Source organism: Passer montanus, unplaced genomic scaffold (assembly GCF_014805655.1).
Source record: "Passer montanus isolate IOZ18808 unplaced genomic scaffold, ASM1480565v1 scaffold29, whole genome shotgun sequence".
NCBI classification, from domain to species: domain Eukaryota; kingdom Metazoa; phylum Chordata; class Aves; order Passeriformes; family Passeridae; genus Passer; species Passer montanus.
The window spans coordinates 8,769,681-8,792,143 of NW_024367596.1; the positions used below are offsets into that span (position 1 = coordinate 8,769,681).

At 62.4% G+C, this 22,463-nt stretch overlaps 2 protein-coding genes across 2 annotated transcripts; one reads left to right on the forward strand and one right to left on the reverse strand.

The window, feature by feature from the left end:
- Positions 1–3,380: 3,380 nt before the first annotated feature.
- Positions 3,381–14,105, forward strand: ECEL1 (endothelin converting enzyme like 1). The gene is made up of 18 exons (XM_039713603.1): positions 3,381–3,868; positions 5,281–6,165; positions 8,116–8,184; positions 8,340–8,450; positions 9,032–9,124; positions 9,352–9,476; positions 9,879–10,101; positions 10,241–10,339; positions 10,437–10,511; positions 10,952–11,055; positions 11,267–11,325; positions 11,457–11,508; positions 11,617–11,684; positions 11,791–11,915; positions 12,130–12,195; positions 12,405–12,500; positions 13,029–13,105; positions 13,351–14,105. Exons 2-18 carry the CDS (start codon positions 5,422–5,424, stop codon positions 13,448–13,450), a joined length of 2,286 nt encoding a protein of 761 aa, XP_039569537.1. The 5' UTR covers positions 3,381–3,868; positions 5,281–5,421; the 3' UTR covers positions 13,451–14,105.
- Positions 14,106–14,288: 183 nt separating this feature from the next.
- Positions 14,289–20,965, reverse strand: LOC120504353. Its single transcript, XM_039713765.1, has 21 exons — positions 20,788–20,965; positions 20,510–20,625; positions 20,260–20,434; positions 19,987–20,159; positions 19,780–19,914; positions 19,631–19,700; positions 19,380–19,518; positions 19,078–19,286; positions 18,861–18,938; positions 18,438–18,583; positions 18,273–18,396; positions 16,814–16,930; positions 16,587–16,702; positions 16,109–16,283; positions 15,795–15,967; positions 15,572–15,706; positions 15,411–15,483; positions 15,193–15,327; positions 14,894–15,085; positions 14,665–14,775; positions 14,289–14,576 (listed from the first exon to the last, which is right to left on the reverse strand). The coding sequence occupies exons 1-21, from the start codon at positions 20,963–20,965 to the stop codon at positions 14,314–14,316; spliced, it is 3,033 nt and encodes a 1,010-aa protein (XP_039569699.1). The 3' UTR covers positions 14,289–14,313.
- Between the last annotated feature and the right edge of the window lie 1,498 nt (positions 20,966–22,463).

A 22,463-nucleotide genomic window follows, 5' to 3' on the forward strand; every position in this document is an offset into this window, starting at 1 on the left:
CTCCCACCCATTGCTGTCTGTGCCCAGAGGGAATGGACTGTACAGAGAGCACCCGTGTGTGCCTGCCCCCTCTGCCTTGATTTCCCCGAGCGCGGGGCTGTGCTGGGGTAGAGCACGGTGAATGGGGGACCCCCAAACCCTCCTGGTGCTCTGGATCAGGGGTGCTATGCCAGGGTCTGGGGGGGCATACAAAGTGGGGAGGGGGCCCACCAGCACACAAGGAGGGATGTGTGTGTGTATGTGTGTAGATGTTCAGGCAGGGATACGCATAAACGAGGAGAGTGTGTGTGCATGTGCACATGGGAGGGGATGCTGTGCTGGGGGCTGTACACAAGGGGTGTCTGTATGTGCACACATGTTGGTGTGGGTGTATATACCCACCCCTAGGTGTGACACCCTGATGTGCACACAGGGCTCCAGGAATGGGGAGCCTTGTGCACTCGGGGTGTGCAAACTGGCACGTGCATGTGCCCAGAACCCCAGGGCTCTGCTGCCAAGCGGGGCCGTGGGCAGGGGGCTGCAGGGGTGGGTGCCCATGCCCCGGCCCTGCGGGGGTGGGCAGCCAACAGGGCCTCGGCTATTTCTTGGAAATTTTGCAGCATTCATTTCAGTGCAAATAAAAGCTGTCATTGCCGGAGAAATGATACTGATCGGGGTCTGAAAAGACAGCAAATTACCCGCCTGAAAATGCACCGCTGGAAAAAAATGCATATTAAACACACAAAAAGGCACTTTGCCATCAGCCGCGCTTCCCCCGCCGCTCCAGAATAACCACACTTTACATAATTCTCCCTCTCCACCTCCGAATTAATTTCGCAGACAGAGGCAGAGGCAACCCTCTGACAATAGCGGAGGGGAGACGCGGCGGCGGGGGGAGTGGGGCTGGGGGCTGCTGGGGGAGTGCCTTGCTCTGAGCTGGGGCACGGCAGTAATGGGATGCCAGGTTTGGAGCTGGGGGAAACCGAGGGGTTTTGAGGGGGAGGGGGGGACGACGACGACTGTGGGGTTTGGGAAAGGTGAGTCCACGGGTGAGGGTTGTGGTAGTGGTTGGATGTACCCAGCTGTGGGGCGGAGCACTCGTACTCCCGCCTTGGGTGCTGGGGATGGGCCTCCTTGGGGTGGGACTTGTGGGGTGATGCCCACCCTAAACAGGCAAGTCTTGGCCCAGGTGTTTCCTATAAGAGACAACCCCTCGCTGGTGCAAATCTCCATGTGGGTGCACTAAAAGGAGACCATGAGGCCGTGCTGCCCCCCCAGGCTGACACTCCCAAACTGGCACCCCTCTAAGAACCCCCCGGCAGCCTGCCCTATTTTATTGGGCGTGAAGGCACCGTGCTGCGCCCCAGCACTGCCGCGGGAGCACAGCGGGCAGAGCGGGGGTCTAGCGCTGATGGTGGGGGGCTCATCTGGCTGGGTGCTCAGCACCGAGAGGCTGACAGAGGTGAGAGCGGATGGCGGAGGTTGGTACCGCGCTGCTTTGCATTTTCAATGACAGACCCATGCCGGGTGCTCGGGAGAGTGGAAAAATCTTATTTGTCACCTGCTGGCGATGCGCGGAGGCTCCCGCGCCGCGGCTAATCTTGGGGAAAATGAGGATGCCGGCGGGGTGGCCCGCGGGATGGGCAGGGCGGAGTGGGGCGGGCGGGCTGGGTGATGATGAGCGCCGGGCCACGGGATGCTCACACCCACCTGGTGATCTCTGGGTGTGTTGACCCCGTGGCACGGATCCTGCTGTTGGATGTGGGTGGGCTGGGCAGTGTTTGGGCCTCCAGAAGCAGGTGTCCTGTTCCCCAGCCCGGTCTGCAAGGGGGTAAACTCTTTTCTTCCATTCCAGCTCCAGCAGCAGCTGCTCGCCTCGCAGTACCAGTTCCACAGGTTTGCACTGCCTGCGCAGCCTCTCAGGGTACTCAGCGGACTTTTTTTGGGAAAGTCAACATTTGGAAGAGGGTGCAGGCACTACTGATACCCCATATTCACCCACAGGTGCCCATCCCACACCTGCTGTACCCTGATTTTTTGAGATGCCAACACCTGCGGGACTCCGCAGCGCTCTGCGGCCAGCTCAGATTTATCCATTATTTTATATCCACACGCCTTTAATTTTTACAGCCCTGTTGGAGCAATACCCAGGGCTGTTAATAACACCAGGCCCTCCCCGCCCCCCACGTGCATCCATCATGCTCCAACCAAGGTACCAAGTGTGTCTCAGGGCTGGGTGAGTGCAGGCACGGGGAGTCCCATGCCCCTATCTTCCAGCCAGCAGCCTCATGAGCTGCAGGGTGGATTCCTTGTGCCCACCCGTGAAGCAGCCTGACTGGATGCCCTTGCATCCCACTGGGGTTGGTGATACCTGGCTAATGCCTGAGCCTGAGGTGTCTCTCCCATGGGATTCATGATTCTCTGTGCCTTGGCATGTGCCCCATGAGAGCTGAGCTGCAACACCTGAGCTTGTGTTTAGTGTGCCAGGGTACGCGTGGATGGCAGTGAGTGCTTGAGTGTGAGAATGCGTGTGAAGGCACAGAGTGTGTGTCTGGTGCGTGTCAGTGTGTGTGGATGTACACATGATGTACATGTGTGTCACTGCCTGTGCAGGTGCTGCTGGGTCTGGCTGCTGTAGAAGGCACTGTGCCTGGGCCATGCCCAGCACCCCAGCACAGGAAAGAGCAGCCTCAGCAGCCCCAGGCACCAAGAGCTGAGGCTGGGGCCAGCCCACAGTACCCACAGGACAAGACAGCAGGTCCCACATCACCGAGCCACCTGTGCCATGACAAGCAGGGCCCCATGCCACGGCACAGCACCTGTGCTGTCCCTCCCCAGCACCCAGGAGACCCAGAGCCCCCTCTGAGCACCCAGGGATGTGCTGGCATGGGAGAGGGAGGGTGGCAGGGCACCCCTGAGCACCACAGGCAGGATGGCCGAGGGGGGCCAGAGTACCCAGGCACTGCAGGGGGCCACCGTGGGAATTGCTGGGCTGTAAATCTCCTTGCTGGGCCCCCCCGTGGCAGAGCAGCTCACGATATTTATGTTGGGGATTTATCTGCAATGCAGTTTAATATTCCCGGACCTTTGCGTGTGTGTTCGAATGCACGGCTTCCTCCTCGTGCCACCCCTGCCACCCCCGTGCCCACCGTCTCACCCGGAGCCTTTCAGGCTCTGTCTGCTGCCCACCCACAGTCCTGTCCCCTTGCACCCACTCTGGCAGAAGGGGTCCGGGCCGGGCCGGGCCCCGCGGGGTTCCCAGCAGGGAGGGTGGGGGTGCCGGGATGCTCCTGGCACAGGCCGTCGGCCGTGCCCCCCGTGCCCCTCCCGGGTGGCCGGCTGCCGGGGGGTGGTGTCCCCGGACGGGGGGTGCCAGGCGGACTGGTACTGCCAGCCCTGTGCCAGCCCTCCCGGGGTAAAGGGGCCCAGGGACACCCCTGCCCCACCTCCGCGCCGGCGAGGATGAGGTAAGGCTGGCGGGTGGCACAGGGCTGCTTCTTTTGCATAATAATCTCGTTAATGGAGCCTGGCCTGCGGGAGAGCCGGGCTGGAGACACCACCCCCTCCCCGCCCCGCCGCCTCCCTCCGGCCCCGCCGCTCCGCCAGCCGCGGCGCGGGGCGCGGAGCGGAGCGCGCAGCCGGACGGGCGGCGCGGGGTCGGCCAGTCTCCGGCAGCCTCCTGACACCCCCCGAGAGAGCCGGTGAGCACCCCCAGGGCCCCCCGAGCATCCCGAACAGCGTCCCCGAGCACCCCGGCAGCGTCGCTCCAGCATCCCGGGAGCATCCTCCAAGTATCTCGGTGAGCAAGCGACGAGCGACCGCCGAGCAGCCGCGTACTTCCCGGGCAGCAGAGCGAAGAGCATCCCCCCAGCATCCCTCGAGTACCTCGGTGAGCACCCCGCGAGCAGCCCGGGGAGCAGTTCCCGTGCCTGCCGCCTAGCACTCCCCGAGCATCCCCGGAATATCCCGGGCATCATCCTGGGGAGCACTTCCCGAGCATCCCTCGAGCAACCCTCGAGCATGGCCCCGAGCACCAAAGGCATTATCCCGGCCGGCATCTCCCTAGCACCTCCCGAGCATTTCCCTACCATCGCGGCAAGCACCTTCCCGAACATACTGGGCAGGCAGCATCCTCCGAGCACCGCGGGCAGCATCCCCCGGGAACCCCCGAGCATCCCCTGAGCATCTCGGGCAGGTACTGAGCAGCGTCCCTCGAGCTTCCTGGGCAGCCCCCTGCCCCCCCACGCTTTGCCGTGCCGGCTGCCGTCCCCGCTAACTTTCCGTCGGCAGCGGCTCCCTGGCACGGGCACTGCCGGGCTGCTGCGCCGGGGCACAACTTTGCCCAAGTTGCAGAAGGAACGGGGGCGCGGGGGAGCCCCGCTGTGGGGATACTGGCCACCTCCCGAGCAGCTTTTTGTCCCCAACCCGTCCTCCCCCACCTGCAAATCCAGATACCATTCTGCACCAAGCAAGAAGCGGGGTCTTCTTTTGACCCCCCCCCCCCAACCCATGTATGTCCCCACCCTCCTTTCCCCGTGGGCAGACCCCCTCCTCCCCAGCATGTCACCCTGGCAGACACCCCTGCCTGTCGTGCACACTGGAGAGGGGTTGGTGGATGGTGGTGGTTGTGGGGGAATGCTGTGATGTGTCCGCGGGGTGCAGGGCTCCCCCCAGACTGGAATTAACTTTGTTCACACATCACGCACCACGCCACAATTTGACACAATGCAATGCAACACGGCGCAGCACCACCCCACACAGCACAATGCAACACCACCCGCCACGGCGCAGCACCACCCGTGCAGCCCAGCGTGGGGCCACACGACCTGGCCCAGCCCACAGCACCCCAACCCCACGGCTTCCCTCGCAAATCTCCCCAAAGCCCCTCTTCCCCAAGCTGCTCACCCCATCCATACCTCACCCAGAGAGACTGGCAGCCCTGTGCTCCCCCTGGCTGGGAAGGGTTCTCATGGAGCTGAGTTTGGGTTCACTGGAACACCTTAAACATTCACCCACCATGGGTGCTCTGGCTGGAGCACTGTGTGGGTGTGGAGGGTGTGAGATAGCTGTGCCAGTGACTGAAACGTGCCATCATGCAGGTGTCCTGTAGCCAAAGGAACTGGCAGAGGGGACAGCCATGGGGTAGAGGTGGCACCAAGCTCCTGGCACTATGGACAATCTCAGTGCTAGCAGTGGGGCACACATGGGGATGGATATAGAGGCAGCAATGACGACAAGAAGCAACCCCTCCGCCCTTGCTCCTCCCAACCCCCCCTTATCCATCTCCTCTGCCTTTTCCAGGAGCTTCCTTACTCACCCGGACATCAGCACTTCCCCGTGGCAGGCACGGCTCCGGCATGAACTGCGGGCTGCCTGAGCCTGCGCTCCCCCTGCCCTGAGCCCCCTGCACCAGTGCTGCTGGCAGGAGCCCCATCCCCGGCCATGGAGAAGACCTACTCATTGACGGCACACTATGATGAGTTTCAGGAGGTGAAGTACGTGAGCAAGTACCAGAGCGGGACGCTGCCCAACGGCTTTGCCCTCCAGCTGGGCGCGGGGGCCAAGAAGCGCCGTGGGGGGCTGCCACGCTGGAGCCGCCGGGAGGTCTGCCTGCTCTCAGGGCTGGTCTTTGCTGCGGGGCTCTGCGTCATCTTGACGTGCATGTTGGTCCTCAAGTACCTGGCGACCGAAGGGGATAGCTACTGCCTGGAGGGGTGCCAGGAGAAGAAGGCCTTCCTGCGGGCGTCCCGCTTCCTAAGTGCCAACATGGATGCTACCATCGACCCTTGTCAGGACTTCTACTCCTTCGCCTGTGGCGGCTGGCTCCGGCGACACGGCATCCCTGAGGACAAGCTGGTGTACGGCACCATCGGGGCCATCGCCAAGCAGAACGAGGCCAAGCTGCGGGCGCTGCTGAGCCGGCCCGTGCGGCGCCGCGCCCGCGCCTCGGCAGAGAGGAAGGTCAAGGAGTTTTTCCGCTCGTGCCTGGACCGGGCTGAGATCGATCGGCTCGGCCCCCGGCCCATGCTGGAGGTCATCGGGGAGTGCGGTGGCTGGGATGCCCCTCCGGACCGCAGGGACATCAACGAGCTGCTCTACAAGACACAGGGTGTCTACAGTGCTGCCGTGCTCTTCTCCCTCACCGTCAGCCTGGACGAGAGGAACACTTCCCGCTACGTCATCCGGGTGAGGGCACCGTGCCCCTGCGGCTGCCCCCTGCCCCTGCCACCCAGCAGTGCCGCTGGCACCTGCCTGATGTCACTGTCCTTGTTGCAGAGGCGCTGAGTGCCTGTGCAGTGTCTGGGCTTGGCTATAGCAGGTGGCGGGGCTGGGGACCCCTCCTGTCCTTGGGGACCCTCCTGTCCTTGGGGACCCTCCTGGCTTTCCAGCATGGGACCCCTGTGTCAGGCTACCCTGGGCTGAGGGTGGCACCTCCAGGACAGGGCTGGGGACAGGGCCAGAGGGATGCACTGAGTGAGGCAGCGCCACCTGCCTGGGTGCTGAGGACAGCCCAGCAGGGCACCAGGGACTGCAGAGTGCTGGTAGCCAAGCCCCTCACCTTGGCACCGTGGCTGCCACCTGCACACAGGGGCCAAGCCCCAGCAGAGGCAGGGAGATGCCACCAAGCCCCCAGTAGTGTGCCAGGGCATTTTCCCATGGCTTTCTCAGTCTTTCCAGCCCCTGCCAGACCATGTCAGTCACCCTGAGATACCACCAGAGTACAGGTGTGCTTTACCTGGCTGGCCAAGTGTCTTGGTGGGCATGGTGGGAGCACAGCAATGGCACTGCGGGGATGCCGTGGTGGGCTTGGTGATGGGCATGGAGGTGGGAATAGCAGGGAAAGGGTGGGCAGGGGTGCACACGGTGGTGGCGTGGTGGGGACGAGGTGATGGTGATGGCGAGGGCAGTGGGGGGACACAGTGGAGGAGACGAGCAGCCCGGTTCCCTGTGAGATGGTGGGGCAGGGGGATGTGAGTGTGAGTGGGTGTGCAGGGCCGGGGCGGCTCGCTGCCGGCTCCGGGCCGCGCGTGTGTAACACTAGAGGGAGCGTCTGCCACAGGGAAAGGGTGGGCGGGCTGAGCGGGGACCGTGGGCGTGGGGGGAGATGGGTGTGACAGCCAGGGCTAAGGGTCAGGGCTTGGGGTGTCGGGGGGTGTGGTTGGGGCTGGGTGTGCGAGGGGAGTGAGGGGACAGGGGGTTGGGTGTCAATGGGGGCTGCAGGTTTCAGCACCTGCAAAGGGGGCAAGGGTGATGAGGGACAAGGGGAGGAAGGCTGGAGGTGGCTGTGTCTGTGCAGGCAGTGCTGCGGCAGTGTGAGTGGAGGGGAGATGCTGAAGTGAGTTTTGGGGAGCTGAGCCAGAGAGAAGACAGGGGGCATGTTTTTTGGGGTTTCTTTTGTGTGTGTGTGTGTGTGCATAGAGCAGGGGTGACATGGCTGGTGCCCGTATAGGGATGGGAGCATCCATGGCTGTGTGTCCAGAGGCGCGAGTTACCTGTGTGCTTGTGTGTGTGTGTGTGTGAGTGTGCACGTATGTGCAGTGTGCCCAGGTGTGTGCACGGCTCCGAGGCTGTGCCTGTGGTTACAGCCCAGCAGGGCAGTGTGTGAAGAGCGAGCGAGGGTGTCCATGCAGCTCGCCATGCAGGCTGCAGCACAGCAGTGGGGCTGGCCATGGGGCAGCTGGGGGACACCAGGGAGCAGAGATGGGGCAGAGAGTGGTGGCAGCACAGGGCAGGCAATGAGGCAGCCTGTGTGTCAGTCAGGCTGTGGAGCAGGGTCCTGCTCTCTGCCCAGCACTCCCAGCCTGTTGCATGCTGCCTGCCGCAGCTGCCCACAGCACCTGGTCGTGCCTGGACACCTGCTGAGCCACTCGTGCCAGAGGTCACCAGACTCATCACACATCAGGGAGGGACATGGTGCCAGTCTGTCCCCGTGCCCCCACCAGCCATGGCCCCCTGTGTCCCTGAGCAGAGTGTCCCCATCCTGGCAACGTGCCCGTTCCTGGGGCTGCTCCAGCGCACTGCCATCCTTCGGCTCCAGGGGACACCAGGGCCACTCAGCGGCACGGGGAAGGTGAGGGGGGGCGGGCTCAGCACAGCGCCCTCCTTCTGCTCACCCAGTGCCCCTCTCTTGCCCAGATCGACCAGGACGGGCTGACCCTGCCCGAACGGACCCTCTACCTGGGGCAGGATGAGGAGAGCGAGAAGGTGAGGGGGCACAACGATGCCGTGGGGACACCAGGAGAGGGACCAGCAGGCAGCATGGCTGGCAGACAGAGGGCACCCCACTGCCACCAGTGCCGGGGACTGGGGTGCCAGGGGACAGTGGGGGATGGCCCTGAGCATCCCTTCCCTCTGAACAGATCCTGGCTGCATACCGAGTGTTCATGGAGCGACTGCTCAGCCTCCTGGGGGCTGAGCACGTGGAGCAGAAAGCCCAGGAGATCCTGCAGCTGGAGCAGCACCTCGCCAATGTGAGAGGGATACATGCCACGAACCTTGGGGTGCCCTTGTCCAGCCTTGGACATCCCAGTCACAGATTTTTGGGGACATCCATGTCTGCTTCTGAGCAATCTCATTCCAATCCCTCCATGGGATCTTCCACTCCCAGCCCTTGGGGACCTTCAGACCTAGAACTTGGGGATCTCATCCTCTTGAGGACCCCACAGCAGAGCTTCAGGCACCCAGTCCCACATCCTGAGAACCCCCAGACCTAGCCCTTGGGGCAACCACTCCAGCCCCACATCTAGTCCTTGTGAGGCCACTCTGGGCCCTTGTAGAGTCCATACACAGGTCTTGGGGGCATTAGTCTGGACCTTGGAGGGGCATGTGTACCCATTCCTCAGATAACCCAGTTCCTTGGGACCTTCTGCCCAGCCCTCAAGGTCCCACTGGCAGCAGAGGGCTCCTGAGGCAGGGAGTGGGAAGGATGTGGGTCAGTACCCACATTAGAGCTGCCCTGTTGCCCAGTCACATGCCCCATCCCAGTGTGCTATCCCTGTGTCACCCTCAAGGCGGGCAGAGGGATGGTGACAGCCGTGCCCACCCTGTGCAGATCACGGTGTCCGAGTACGACGACGCGCGCAGGGATGTTGGCAGCATGTACCACAAAGTGACCCTGGCCGAGCTGCAGCGCATCACTCCCACGGTGAGCACCCCTGGTGCCAGCCTGTCAGCCTGTCCCCATCTGCCTGTGCCCCACACTTGTCCCTGTCCCCCTGCTCCATGCCCTCAATGCCCACCACTATCCCAGTTAAATCCACTTGAGGATAATGCACTCCTCTAGTGGGAGGCTGGAAAGCGTGGAGGGGGTTCCCCTCCAGGGTGGCATGGAGTGGGGGTCCCCATGCCCCCTGACAGTGCCTGCCCTGGCAGCTCAAGTGGAAGCGCTTGCTGGACCGCATCTTCCATGACAACTTCTCGGAGGAGGAGGAGGTAGTGCTGCTGGCCACCGACTACATGCACAAGGTGTCCAACCTCATCCGTGTGACACCCAGCAGGTGAGGGGGGCTGGCACCCCTGTGCCCCTGGCACCTTTCCCAGCCTGGCAGGGGGCACAGGACAGTTGTGCCTGGAACCTCCCCCCATCACCCTTCTCCTGGTGGGGGAAGGCCAGGCTGGGCACAGAAAATCTGGGAAAGCTTGTGGGAAAAGGCGCTGTTGTGAGCACCACAGCATCCTGGTCGTGCCTGGACACCTGCTGAGCCACTCCTGCCAGAGTCACCAGACTCATGGCACATCAGGGAGGGACATGGTGCCAGAATGTCCCTGTGCCCCCACCAACCTTTGGCCCCCAGTGTTTCCCCAATGTGTCCCTGAGCAGAGTGTCCCCATCCTGGCGCATGCTGCCACCCTCCCCTGTGCCTGGGGACATGCTGAGGCCGCTCCCGTCCCTGTCACAGGATCCTTCACAACTACATGCTGTGGCGCATCGTGGTGGTGCTGAGCGAGCACCTCTCCACGCCCTTCCGCGACGCCATCCACGAGCTCTCCAAGGAGATGGAGGGCAACGAGAAGCAGCTGGAGCCGGGGAAGATCTGCCTGAGCCAGGCCAACAAGCACTTTGGCATGGCCCTGGGAGCTCTCTTCGTTGAGGAGCACTTCTCCTCTGCCAGCAAAGCCAAGGTAGGTGATGCTGCCTGTGGGCAGGAAGCCACCACGATCTCCCATCACCTTGCCAAAGTGCCTACTGCCCCCACCAAGGGCTGTCTGGCTGGTGATGGAGGGTGGAGATGCCATGCCAGCACCATGTGACCCACCATAGGTGCAGCAGCTGGTGGAGGACATCAAATACATCCTCGACCAGCGCCTGGATGAGCTGGACTGGATGGATGAGGAGACACGGAGAGCAGCCAGGGCCAAGGTAGTGGCCCCTAGCATGCGCTCCTGTCTTTGGCCCCATGACCAGAGCAGAGGCACATGGGATAGGGGCCTGAACCCACCACTGATTTTGCCCACAGCTCCGGTACATGATGGTGATGATTGGGTACCCTGATTTCCTGCTGAAGCCAGAGGCCATCGACAAGGAATATGAGGCAAGGGATAGCCCAGGAACATGTGAGGACATGGGCACATAGTGGGGGAAGATGATCCCCACATCTGCATCAGGCTCTGTGGAGGTGCCCCCCCAAAACAAGCCCCCTCCTGGTGCTCACAGTGCTCACTGCTGGCAGGGTGCCTCACACCAGCAGTGCCATACAGTCCCTGGGGTCTGGGCTGGTGTCTCCTTCCCCACACTGCAGCTCCCAGAGCTCAGCCCCATCCTTGGCAAGGGCTGGGGGTGCTGGTGTGGTCCAGGGACCTCATGGAGCTGACAGAGGAGCAGCTGCCCCTGTGGACACACAGCATGGGACATGAGAACACACTTGTGACACATCCACAGTCACCAAGGCTCAGAGGGGTGGGAGGACACCAGAGGCCTGCCCTCTGCACTCTTGGGGCTGGCATCTCCCCTGATGTAGCTGTGCCCCCCCAGTTTGAGGTGGATGAGAAGACCTACTTCAAGAACATCCTCAACAGCATCGCCTTCAGCATCAGGCTCTCAGTGAAGAAGATCCGGCAGGAGGTGGATAAATCCGCGTGGGTATCCCCTTGCCCTGGGGGGACATGGAGGGGCCAGCATGGTGCCACCAGTGTCCCCTGTCCCCATGCCCGGACACAGCCTACAGGCTGTAGGCAGAAGGGCACAGGGATGCCAGGAGTGCCCCCCCTGTTCCCCAGCTGTGCAGAGGGATGGCACTTCCATGTCCCTCGGTGCTGTGCAGCCCAGCACTGCTGTCTGTCCTTGCAGGTGGCTGCTGCCTCCCCAGGCACTGAACGCCTACTACCTGCCCAACAAGAACCAGATGGGTAAGCACTGCCCGCCCCCGATCCGCCCCCAGGCGGGGTGGGGACAAGGCCCAGGGTCCCGTGGTGCTGGGTGATGCTGTGGGTGGGTACAGGGCAGGGTGACACCCAACAATGCTCTCCTGTGTCCTCAGTGTTCCCTGCTGGCATCCTGCAGCCCACACTCTACGACCCCGAGTTCCCGCAGTGAGTGTGGGGCTGGGGGATGGCTGGGGGGTTGCCATGTCATGGGGCCACCCCCATCCCTGCCAGCAGCGTGCTCTCCACCCTCTCACCCTGTTCCCCACCCAACAGGTCACTGAACTATGGTGGGATTGGCACCATCATTGGGCACGAGCTGACCCATGGCTACGATGACTGGGGTGAGTGTCCCTCCTATATCCTGCCCGGATGTGAGGATGGGCTGAGGCAGCCAGGCAGGACGTCTGGGTCCCTTGTGACTCCTGGAGGTGGCGGTTGCCTTGGCAGGGGGACAGTACGACCGGCACGGGAACCTGGTGCACTGGTGGACGGAGCGGTCGTACAGCAAGTTCCTGAAGAAGGCGCAGTGCATCGTCAACCTCTACGACAACTTCACTGTCTACAACCAGAGGGTGAGACCCCCTCTCACCCAGCACAGCTGCCCCACGGTGGGGTCCCTGCTGCCCCATCACTTAGGGCTGGGTGCCTGCAGAACTGACGCTGCCCTGCCCAGCCCTGAGACCCAACAATTCATCACACCTTAGCTTGGAAATTCCTCAGGGCATTGGCTGCAGCATGGGGATGGGGACACCTCTGTTCCTGCTGTCATTTCTCCTCTCTTGACAGGTGAATGGCAAACACACACTGGGGGAGAACATCGCTGACATGGGGGGGCTCAAACTGGCCTACTACGTAAGTGTCCCCCCACCCTGGGTGTCACAGCCATGGGCAGCTGCTTGTGCCATCCCTGTTGAGTAGGAGGAGACGCCCCAAACCCTCCTCAGTCCCTGCAGCCAGGACTGAGCACAATCCTAATTGCTGGTGGCTGGGGCCTTGGGGGTGGGTCCAGGGTGGGTCTGGGGAGTAGCCAGGCCATGCTGAGGGCACCCCTTGTTCTCCAGGCCTACCAGAAGTGGGTGAGGGAGCACGGCCCCGAGCACCCCCTGCACCACATGAAATACACACACGACCAGCTCTTCTTCATCGCCTTTGCCCAGGTGAGCCCCTGTGCTCCTCACATGTAACAGCTGTTGGGGCAGGAGGGTCACCTTGTGTGGGGCCAGCAGCCCAAAGGGATGGGGAGAGAGCCTTGGGAGACCCAGGGCCAATGGCCAGGAGCTGGGCTCGGCTGCATCAGCAGGTCCTGGGCTTGGGTATAGAGTCCTGAATGAGCACCCCACACTGTCCTGTTGTTCCTGTGGACCCTACAATAATAAATTAATGTGTCCCTCATGGCTTTCAGAGGCTCCACAGTGACCAATACACTGGATCCCAAAATTCTAGGAAATTCTGCAGCCAGGCAGCTTACAGTCAACCCGAGATCCTACAACAGCAAACATGATTCCACGTTCTCCCAGCCCACTTAGACCATGTACACAGGCTCCTGGGAGACCCTACAATAACAAATTCCATCAGGGCATCACTGCCCTCAGTCCCCAGCAGCCAGAAGGGCCATGGTGTCCTGGTGGTTGCCAGGATCCAGGCTGCCCCGTGTGGCTTGTCCATGGAACCTTTTTCCCCTGCAGAACTGGTGCATCAAGCGGAGATCCCAGTCCATCTACCTGCAGGTGCTGACAGACAAGCACGCCCCGGAGCACTACAGGTACTGGCTGCTCCCAAAATGGGGGGACTGGGGGCTTGGTGGGTGCCAGCCTTCCCCACAGCTGTCAGTGCTGTGCACAGTGGGATGAGCACCCTTTGGAGTGCTGGTGCCAGCAGATTTTGGGTGATATCCATGGGGCAGGGGTGGGGTTCTGCTGGGGTGAGCACGTGCTGTGAGTGGGGTGTGAGGCAGCAGTGCAGGGGACAGGGGGTACCAAGCTCTGAGGTCCTTCCCTCTCCCGGCAGGGTCCTGGGCAGTGTCTCACAGTTTGAGGAGTTTGGACGGGTCTTCCACTGCCCCAAGAACTCGCCCATGAACCCAGTGCACAAGTGCTCAGTGTGGTGAGGCTGATCCCCCTCCAGCAGGCTGGGACCCTCCATCCCCTCCCCTGCCTAAATGACACTTTGTGCCCACTCCCCAACTTCCCATCTCCTTTCCTATTCTCCAGGTAAAGGGGGCACCCTCGGGTGTCACAGGGTGTTACCCCAAAGGCAGACACCTTCCACAGGGGTGTAGGCAGCAGAAACACTTGGGTTGGGCAGATGCCTCCTGCCCATGCCCCTCCCATCCACTGCCCTGTGCAGTGAGGTGTTGTCACTCCCCATGGAGGAACAAGGGCACCCCTGTACCCCCTTTTCTGTCCACCCAGCCCAAACCCTTCACCCAGCCCTACCACATCCATCCCAGTCAGTCAAGGCAGGGGAAGGACTCCAGTGGCTCCAAGGGGCTGCCCCATGCCAGAAGCCTCCCCTGCACGGTGCCCTCCCTGGCATTCCCCATGCTAGCCCCTCCTGTCCATGCACCAGCCCTGCCCAGGTGGGGCAGAGCGGCGCAGCCGGGCTGGGCGATGCCAGCCTGCCTGGCAGCACAGGCACATGGACACTGCTGTATCTTTGGCTGCTGTTTCTGGTCAATAAAGCACTGGATATGCTGGGTGGCTGCCAGGGGCCATGGCCAGGGGATGGGAGCAGTGGGCAGCACCCCCAGCCCTGCCCACACGGCACAGGCACCCCCAGTCCACGAGCACGCCTGTCCCACCAGTGTCACTCTGTGTGTTTATTTAACGCCACACTGCCCCGGATCCGCTGTCCCCAGCGCTGCTGCATCCGGACCAGGGATGCTTCAGAAAGCTGCCTGCAGGTGCCACACCGTGGGGAGGGAGGGAGGGAAGGTGAGTGTGTCCCGTGGGGTGGCCTAGGGACACGGGATCAGCGGAAGAGGGGCAGGAGGAGGGCAGGCAGCAGCAGGGCCAGGGGGGTGGCGCGGGTGGTAGGGCCAGAGCTGCGCTGGCGGCAGTCGGTGTAGGGCTCGATGCAGGCGGCGTAGGCCATGGCATGGGCTACGTAGGTCTGCTCCTGCACCCCGTGGAAGAGGTGGGCCATGGGACCCTTGGCCAGGATGGCTACGTCCTCACCGCCATGGGTCTCTGACAGCAGTGGCACAGCTGCCTGTGGCAGGTACTCATACTGCACTGGATAAGGGAGAGAAGGAAGTGAAGGGAGGCAATGACACCCCCCAGCCCCACCCCACCACCCAGGCCATGGTTTCTTTTTCCTCACTGGCTTTTTCTGGGTCCACATTGGGCCGTTCACCATGTGGGTATCCTGGCCCATTCCCATAGAGGATCGATGTGTAGTTCTTGCCATCAGTGGTTTTCTTTTGGCCCAGAGCTGTGGAAGGGGCAATGGAGGAGGATGAGGAGGAGGATCAACCAAGGAACATCCGTATCAACCCTCTGGCCACAGTCAGGGTGCCACAGGCAGTACCCAGGACAGGGCAGAGCCCCACCAAAGATGGAGGAGCCACGCAGGGTGTAGCCCCCAAAGGCGAAGACGTGGGAGTGGTCAGCGGTGATGACGGTGAGGGTCTCAGCCTCGTCTGTCATGGTGCCAGCCCGCTCGATGGCCGTGTCGAACTCCACTGCCTCTGTCAGAGCCTTATGGGCTGCGCCATCGTGGTGGCCATGGTCAATTCTGCCACCTGCAGATGGGCACCCACTGTGAGCTGGGAACCGACAGCACACACATCTCCTACCCCCACCCTACAGCGCCCTGTCACTGGCCCCAGGAGCACGAGCCCCAACTTATCTTCCACAAAGAGGTAGAAGCCTTTGGGGTTCCTGCTCAGGATGGTGATGGCCGCCTCTGTCATCTCAGTGAGTGACGGGTCCAGGGTGGTGTTACGCACCAGGTTGTACTTGGTGTCCACGGGTTCAAAGAGACCTGAGGGTGAATGTGTTGGGGACAACATGAGTGCCTGAGTGTCCCAGTGCCTGTTGGGTTCTGGCACAGGGCTTGTTTGTTACCCATCAAATAATTCACGTTGGGGTCGGCAGCAGCAGCCAGCATCTCTGTCCTGTTCCAGACATAGCGGGCACCCTGTGGGCAAATCCCCCTGGGGGTTAGTGGGTGCCTGGCCCTGTGCCAGGGGCAGTGGGCAGAGGCGTGTCCCTGATGCCTCACGCACCGGCCGTGGCGCCAGCCACTTCTCAATGAGGTTTATCCCATCCTCACGTATCCCATTCTGCCGGCTGTCGGCGGGGTACTCAGGGTCCGGCGTCCCCACGGGGGTCATGTATTTCCGACCACCACCCAGGATCACCTGGAGGGGACGAGGTGGATGAAGAGTTAGTGGGGGTGCCCTGAGTGGGGTCTGTCCCTGCTCTCCTTCTCCCGTGCACGGCGCTCACGTTGATGTCGACGTTGTGGACCAGCTGCCAGGCGATGTCCGTGCAGCCCTGCAGCCGCGCCTCCTGGGGCATGCTGGCGTCCGCGTACCAGTCCCGGTTCACCACGTGGGCATAGGTTCCCGCGGGCGACGCGTGCTGCACCCGCGTTGTGGTCACGACGCCCACCGCCTTCCCTGCCAAACCCCGCTCATCAGGCCCCACCAAGGGCAGCACAGCGTCCCCACCGCCAAGCTATGGCATCCCCACTGGGGTGAAGCCCCCAGTGTGGCACCTCTTGTCCCACGGGGTGTCCCCAGCCCTGCATCTCCCCTTACCAGCTTTGCGGGCTCGCTTCATCACTGAGATCACCTCGTTGCCGGCCGTGGTGCTGCACTCTGAGTGGCGGGCAGCTGCGCTCACTCCTATTGTCTGGTAGTTGCCCTTCACACCACAGAGGTAAGCTGTGGCTGTCCCTGCACTGTCAGGGACTTGCCGATCCACATTGTAGGTCTGTCAGGGATAGAAGGACTCAGGGCAGGAGTCTCCAGTGGGGTGTCCCCCCAGCAGCACCCTGCCTCACTCATTCACGCCCCCAGGAGCACATGTGGGATGGGGAGCGACCCCATGCACAAGATACATGCAGCCCTGGGCTGCCAGCAGCCCCATGCCTGTGACAACCCTGGCCCCATGCCCAGGATTACCACTGGCCCCTTTCCAACAGGCTGGAATTTACCTTAGACAGAGCCACTGCACATATAGGATAACCATGGCCCCATGCCCAGAATCACCACTTTCCAACAGGCTGGAATTTACCTTCGACAGAGCCATGTAGGGGAAAGAATCCAGGGCAAGAGGGGTCTCAGGCCCGAGCTTCCCCTGCTGCTGTGCCTTGAGGATGCGGGTGGCTGTGATGGTGGAGACCCCGAATCCTGGGACGTGAGAGGGTCCTGGTCACACTGTGGACCAGGTGCCCTGCACACATCCCACTCAGCAGAGTACTGGCCATGTCAGCCTGCTTGTTGGGTGCCAGCTGGACTCACCATCCCCAAGGAAAAGGATGAGATTTTTGGCTTCATTTGTCCTGGGCTGGAGTTTTAAGGAGGCATCGATGGCTGCAGCTGCCTGCTTGTACCAGAAGGATGGATTCTCCTCCTCCGCTGGACGGTGCAAACACCCATCAGTCCCAGATCACCAGTGCCTGCATCCCTGGGGCAGTCCTGAGGGGTACCCAGACCCCAGGGATACTTGTTCCCTGTGCACTCCCATTCTGGAACCTCCTCTCACTTGGACCGGGTGGTTTGGGAGCTATTTGGGCTGGGGAGAGACCATGCAGGCTTGCACCGACTGCCTGGGCCCAGGGCCCTGGGGCAGGGAACAAGGGGGGACAGCAAAACCAGACATGATGGGGAGATATCTGGTGAGTGGGATAGAGCCAAATCCGTGGTAGGGAGTGCTGATAGAGGATACAGGCGCTTCTCCCAGACCAGCCCCCAGCTCAGAAGCAAGCAAGAACCTGGGGGAACATTGGTTCAAAAACCTGAGAAGGGCAGGGGTAACTAAGCCCTGTTAATTCTTGTTCAGCTGGGCAGCCCCAGCTGCCCTCCCCAGCCCTCGTGGCCAGCCAGGCTGACACCCTGCTTGCCTGGGCACCCACCGCAGCCAGCCAGGCACCCGGCCCCGTCCCTGTCCCCACCTGGAATGACAGCAGTGCTGAGCCCTGCGCAGAGGCAGAGGGTGAGGGATGCCAGGAGCTGCATGCTGAGGTCTGACAGGCCAACGCTGCTGGCAGTGTCTGTAAATCCAGCAGATGTGGGAGGGACTTTGGACAGGGATCAGCCCTAGCAGGGTGTGTGGAGGTGTGTGTCACCACATCTCTGCCGAGTGCAAAGGCCGCGGCCCGGGCTGGTGTCACCTCTTTGGCACAAGGCCCTGTGCCTGCTGGGCACAGATGGGCTTGGGGCACAGACAGATGCAGGGACAGGAGGAAGTGCAGTGCTGGCAGGAGCTCCTGCCTTGGCCATGGTGCTGTGGTGCCAGGCAGGGCAAAGCCCTGTCCCAGGCTGGCGCGGGAGCTCTGAGCATTGGATAACGGTGGGTATGGGGAGCACCTGGGGCCACTCGTGCACCGAGCACCCTGCTCTCTTCCCTGCTTTTCATGAGCAATAAATCCATGGATGTGGACTAAAACTCTGCTCCTTGCTCAGCCCTTGATAGGAATGGACCAACCCTTGTGTACTGTGCTCCAACCAGGCAAAGCTGGGGAGGACATTGCCTCCCGTCACCTGCATTTCCTCATCTCCTGCACCCCGGTGCCTCCAGTGCAGGTCCAGGGAGAACCGGGAGCCACAGCCAGCTGGGGAGGCAGGCCCAGGGCAGCACCTCGGGAGGTGACAGCCACTGTGAGCCTTTGCAGGGTGGATAGAGACAAACAACCTGTGTTTATTGCGTGCCTTGGTCCTGCCCACAGCAGCACTCAGCCAGAGCCTCTCAGCCCCTCACCGTGAGGGCAGCCATGCAGAGGGCCAGGAGGACGAGCAGGGCCTGCGGGCAGCACCGTGTGCCATGGGAGGCCCTGCGGGCTGCCCTGCACCCAGGCTCTGTGGCGTAGGGCTCGAGGCAGGCAGCGTAGGCCATGGCATGGGCGATGTAGTGCTGCTCCTGCACCCCGTGGAAGAGCTGGGCCATGGGGCCCTGGGCCAGCACCACCACGTCTTCCCCACTGTGAGTCTCTGTCTCCAGGGGCACAGCTGCCTGCTGCCTGTAGTCCTTGTCCTCTGCAGGAGGAGAGGAGAAGTGAGGCTGGGGCCTGGCTCACTGACACGTCCCGGGGCTGGGGGACAGCTCCCATCACTCCTGCTTCAGCGTGATTTCTGCAGAGGGGCGACTCCTGAGCCTCACAGTGGCACCAGGACTCTGTGTGGCATCCATGGCCATGGCTGTGGGATGCTGTCCCCAGACACCCTATGCCTCCACCCAATCCCTGCAGACTCATTGGTAATCTGTCCCCAGCCTCCCCGTGGCTCTGCCACATTCCCAGCATTCTGGTACCTGCAGCAGGGAGGCTGGCAGCTGGCCGGGCCCCGTCACGGATGCTGTAGCCAGGACCATTGCCATAGAGGATGCTGGTGTAGGCTCGCTTGTCCTTGGCTTTCTTGGGGGCCAGCCCTGGCACAGGGAAAGACATTGTCACCCCCTGTGCCTGGGTATCCCTCCCCAGCTCCCTGCCTGGGCAAACTCAGCCTCCCGTGGGAGCAACAGGGTGAGGTGGAAAGAGGGATATTCATAGCCCCTCTCCAGGACCCACCAAAGATGGAGTTGCCACGTGGTGTGCTGCCCCCAAAAGTGAAGACATGGGAGTGATCGGCCGTCACCACGGTCAGGGTGTCAGCAGGGGAGGTGAGCTCTCCTGCCCGTGCCACTGCCCGGTCCAGCATCACAGCCTCCATCAGCGCCTGCTTGGCCCGGCCACTGTGGTGGCCGTGGTCGATTCTGCCACCTGCACAGGGAATGTGGCTGTCACCCTCTCCCTGGGCCCCTTGGATGGCTACCTGCTCCCAGGACCTACATCCCACCTCAGCCCCAGCCACACTGCCCGCCTGGAGCTACTCATCTTCCACAAAGAGGAAGAATCCATTGGGGTTCCTGCGCAGGATGCGGATGGCCTTTTCCGTCATCTCCACGATGGAGGGGTCTGTGGACGTGTTGCGGTTCAGCTCATACTTCATGTCCTTGGGCTCGAAAAGACCTGGGGGAGGAGGGTGAGGGGGTCCATGCCCGGGCTGCTTTGTGCCCCTGACGGCACCTCAAGAAAGGGGAGGAGGAAGCATTGCCGGTGGTGCAGGCAGGGATGCTCCTACCCATAAGATGGCTCACAGAGTCATCTCTGACCGCATCCAGGCCCTTCTTGTCCCAGACATAGCGGGCACCCTGCCAACGAGAGCACAGCCAGTGCCAATGACACACACCCTGTGCCCGGGGTGGAATTTTCTCTTCCCCCGCACGCTACCTGCTTGGCACTCAGCCACTCAGCAATCAAGTCCCGGCCGTCCTTCCTGGTGCCATTTTGATCCGGGTCCTCTGGATACTCGGGGTCCGGAGTGTGCTTGGGGGTCATGTACATCCTCCCGCCGCCCAGGATCACCTGCCGGGGAGCTCAGCAGACCCTCCCAGTGCTCCTGTGGCCCCTCCCTCCCGCTCCCGCTCCCCAGCTCACGTTGATGTCGGTGTTGTGCACCAGCTGGTAGGCGATGTCCTTGCAGCCGTCCCGCAGGGCCTCCTTGGGCATGTTGGCGTCAGCGTACCAGCCCCGGCTGGCCGAGTGCGCGTACGCTGCCCCGGGGGACGCGTGCTGCACCCGCGTGGTCGTCACGATGCCCACAGACTTGCCTGCAGCGTGGGCAAGGGTTTTACACGGAGTCCATCCAGCCCTGCACGGCACCGGATGGCCATGTCCGGCTTTCCGACAGGGTTTCCCGCTGCTCCGTACCCGCCAGCCTGGCCCGGTGCAGGACAGAGTCCACCTCATTGCCAAAGGTGGTGTGGCATTTTCCATAGACGGCTGCCCCGCTCAGCCCCAGAGTCTTGGCATTGGCCTTCACCCCACAGAGGTAGGCAGTGCCCGTGCCAGCGCTGTCAGGCACCTGCCGGTCGATGGTGTAGGTCTGGAAGCAGGACAGGTGCAGTGGGGTCTCAAGCAGGGGCAGCAGGAGTGTCCCCCCCAGCCCTGCCCCACTCACCTTGGCCAGGGCCGTGTGGGGAAAGGTCTCCATGGCCAAGACGCTCTCCTCGCCTGAGCCACCGGCCAGCTGCCCCTTGTAGATCCGAGCCGCTGACATGGTGGACAGCCCCATGCCTGTGGCCATGTTCAAGTCACTGGCGGGCAGGGGGCAGGACCAGGGACAGCTCTGCCCTGCCCAGGCACTGCCTGAGGGCTTGCCCCAGCCCCATCTTCTCCTCAGCCACATCCCCTGGCTGTTGGGAGCTGCAGGGCCTGGCAGTGACCCGGGGCACTCACCGTCACCCATGAAGAGGATGATGTTTTTGGCCCGCTGTGCTGCAGGCTGCAAGGCCAGGGCCAACTCCAGCCTCTTCCTGGCACCTTTATTCCAGTAGCCCGGGGTCTTCTCAGCATCTGGAGGTGAGAGCAGAGCTGGGAGCCTCCAGGTGCACCCCCAGGGGTCCAGCATGCCCATCTCTACCCAAGGTGAATTTAGCTGCTATAAGCCTCCCCGAGATCAGCATGGTCTTTTGCAGACCAGCATTGCTCAGAAACTACCTGCAGAAGGGAAACTGAGGCACAGCTTGGCAGGGAAATCCTTGTGCCTCTTGGCAGAGTGGATGAGGAGCCTGAGGGTCAGCCACAGCGAGTGTGCAATGGCTGGGTAACCATGGCTGGCTGTAGCTGTTGGGCCACTTTATCCAAAGTCAGGGATGGGGGTTGGGAGCAGCAGGGACGGGGTGGGGGCAGGGCCTGCTCTGGGGAAAGCTGAGACCAACCCATTCAGAGGTCGTGGTCTCAGAGCACCCTGAGGTGGCTGTGAGGGTTCCTGCTTGCTGGCATCCCAAGGGGAGGTGACATGGTCCCTGGAGATCCCCAAGGAAGTGACACCAGCCCCAGCATCCCCCACCAGAGGTTCTTACCCCGCTGTCCAGCATGCTCCCTGTCTCCAGAGGCTGCAGCGGCGAGCTGGGCCAGGCAGCAGAGGAGAAGGCAGGTTCCAGGGAAAAGCAGCTGCCCCATGCTGCCCACCCGGGCTCCCTCCTGGAATGCTGCCTTGTCCAGGGTGAGGGGACAGCCCTTTATGGCTCTTCCCTGTCCCGTGAGACGATGGGCTGATAACATTCATGGACTATCTCCCAGCACACTCAGGGCCCTCCCAATGCCCTTGCCCCACCCTGGGGCCATCCCTGCCCCCCTCCAGCAAGGCAGGACCTCCAGCCTGTCCCTGAGGACCAGGGCACCTCTGGGCCCCAGCTCCCTTGGGGCGGCTGCTGGTGGGACCCTGGGGAGTGGGAGGGAGAGTGCAGGGCAAAGGGCTGTTTTTGCAGACAGGCTGAGCTGGGCCAGGCTGGATTTGCCTGGTTTCTCCTGAGACAAACCCGAGGAGGGGGACACTGGGCTGAGGGGTAGGCAGTGGACATATTGGCTTTGGTGTCAGTGTCCTCTGGTCCCCCGTCCCAGCAGTCACACCCTGCCCATCAGCTCCTGGGACAGCTGGTGCCTGACACACTGCGTGCCCTGGGGCAGCCCATGCCAGCACACTGCACAGCAGGGCCCCTGCTGTGGGCAGGGAACAGCCCCCTGTCACCCCCATCAGGTGACATCCACCCGTGACTGCAGCAGGCCATCTGGAAGGATGCTGCATGAACACAAGTCCTGGGGACTACAGGTGTCATTGATGGCTTCAGCAGCTCCAGGAAGTCTGCTGTGCCCAGCCCTGACCCCCCATCCTGACCCAGGCAGTCGAGGTTTGGCCAGCTCCTGGCTCCTGCAGATGGCTGATGTGCTGGTCATGGCTGTCAGCACTGATGGGGCAGAGTGATGCAGGGCTCCCTCCCTGCCTGGCACAACGGATCCATTCCTTCCTGCCAGATGTCAATCCCTTCAACAGCCACTGCCTGTGATGATGTGGAGGCTACCAGAGCAGCCCACGCCCCCAGCACATCCCCACAGTGTGGGTGGGGGACATG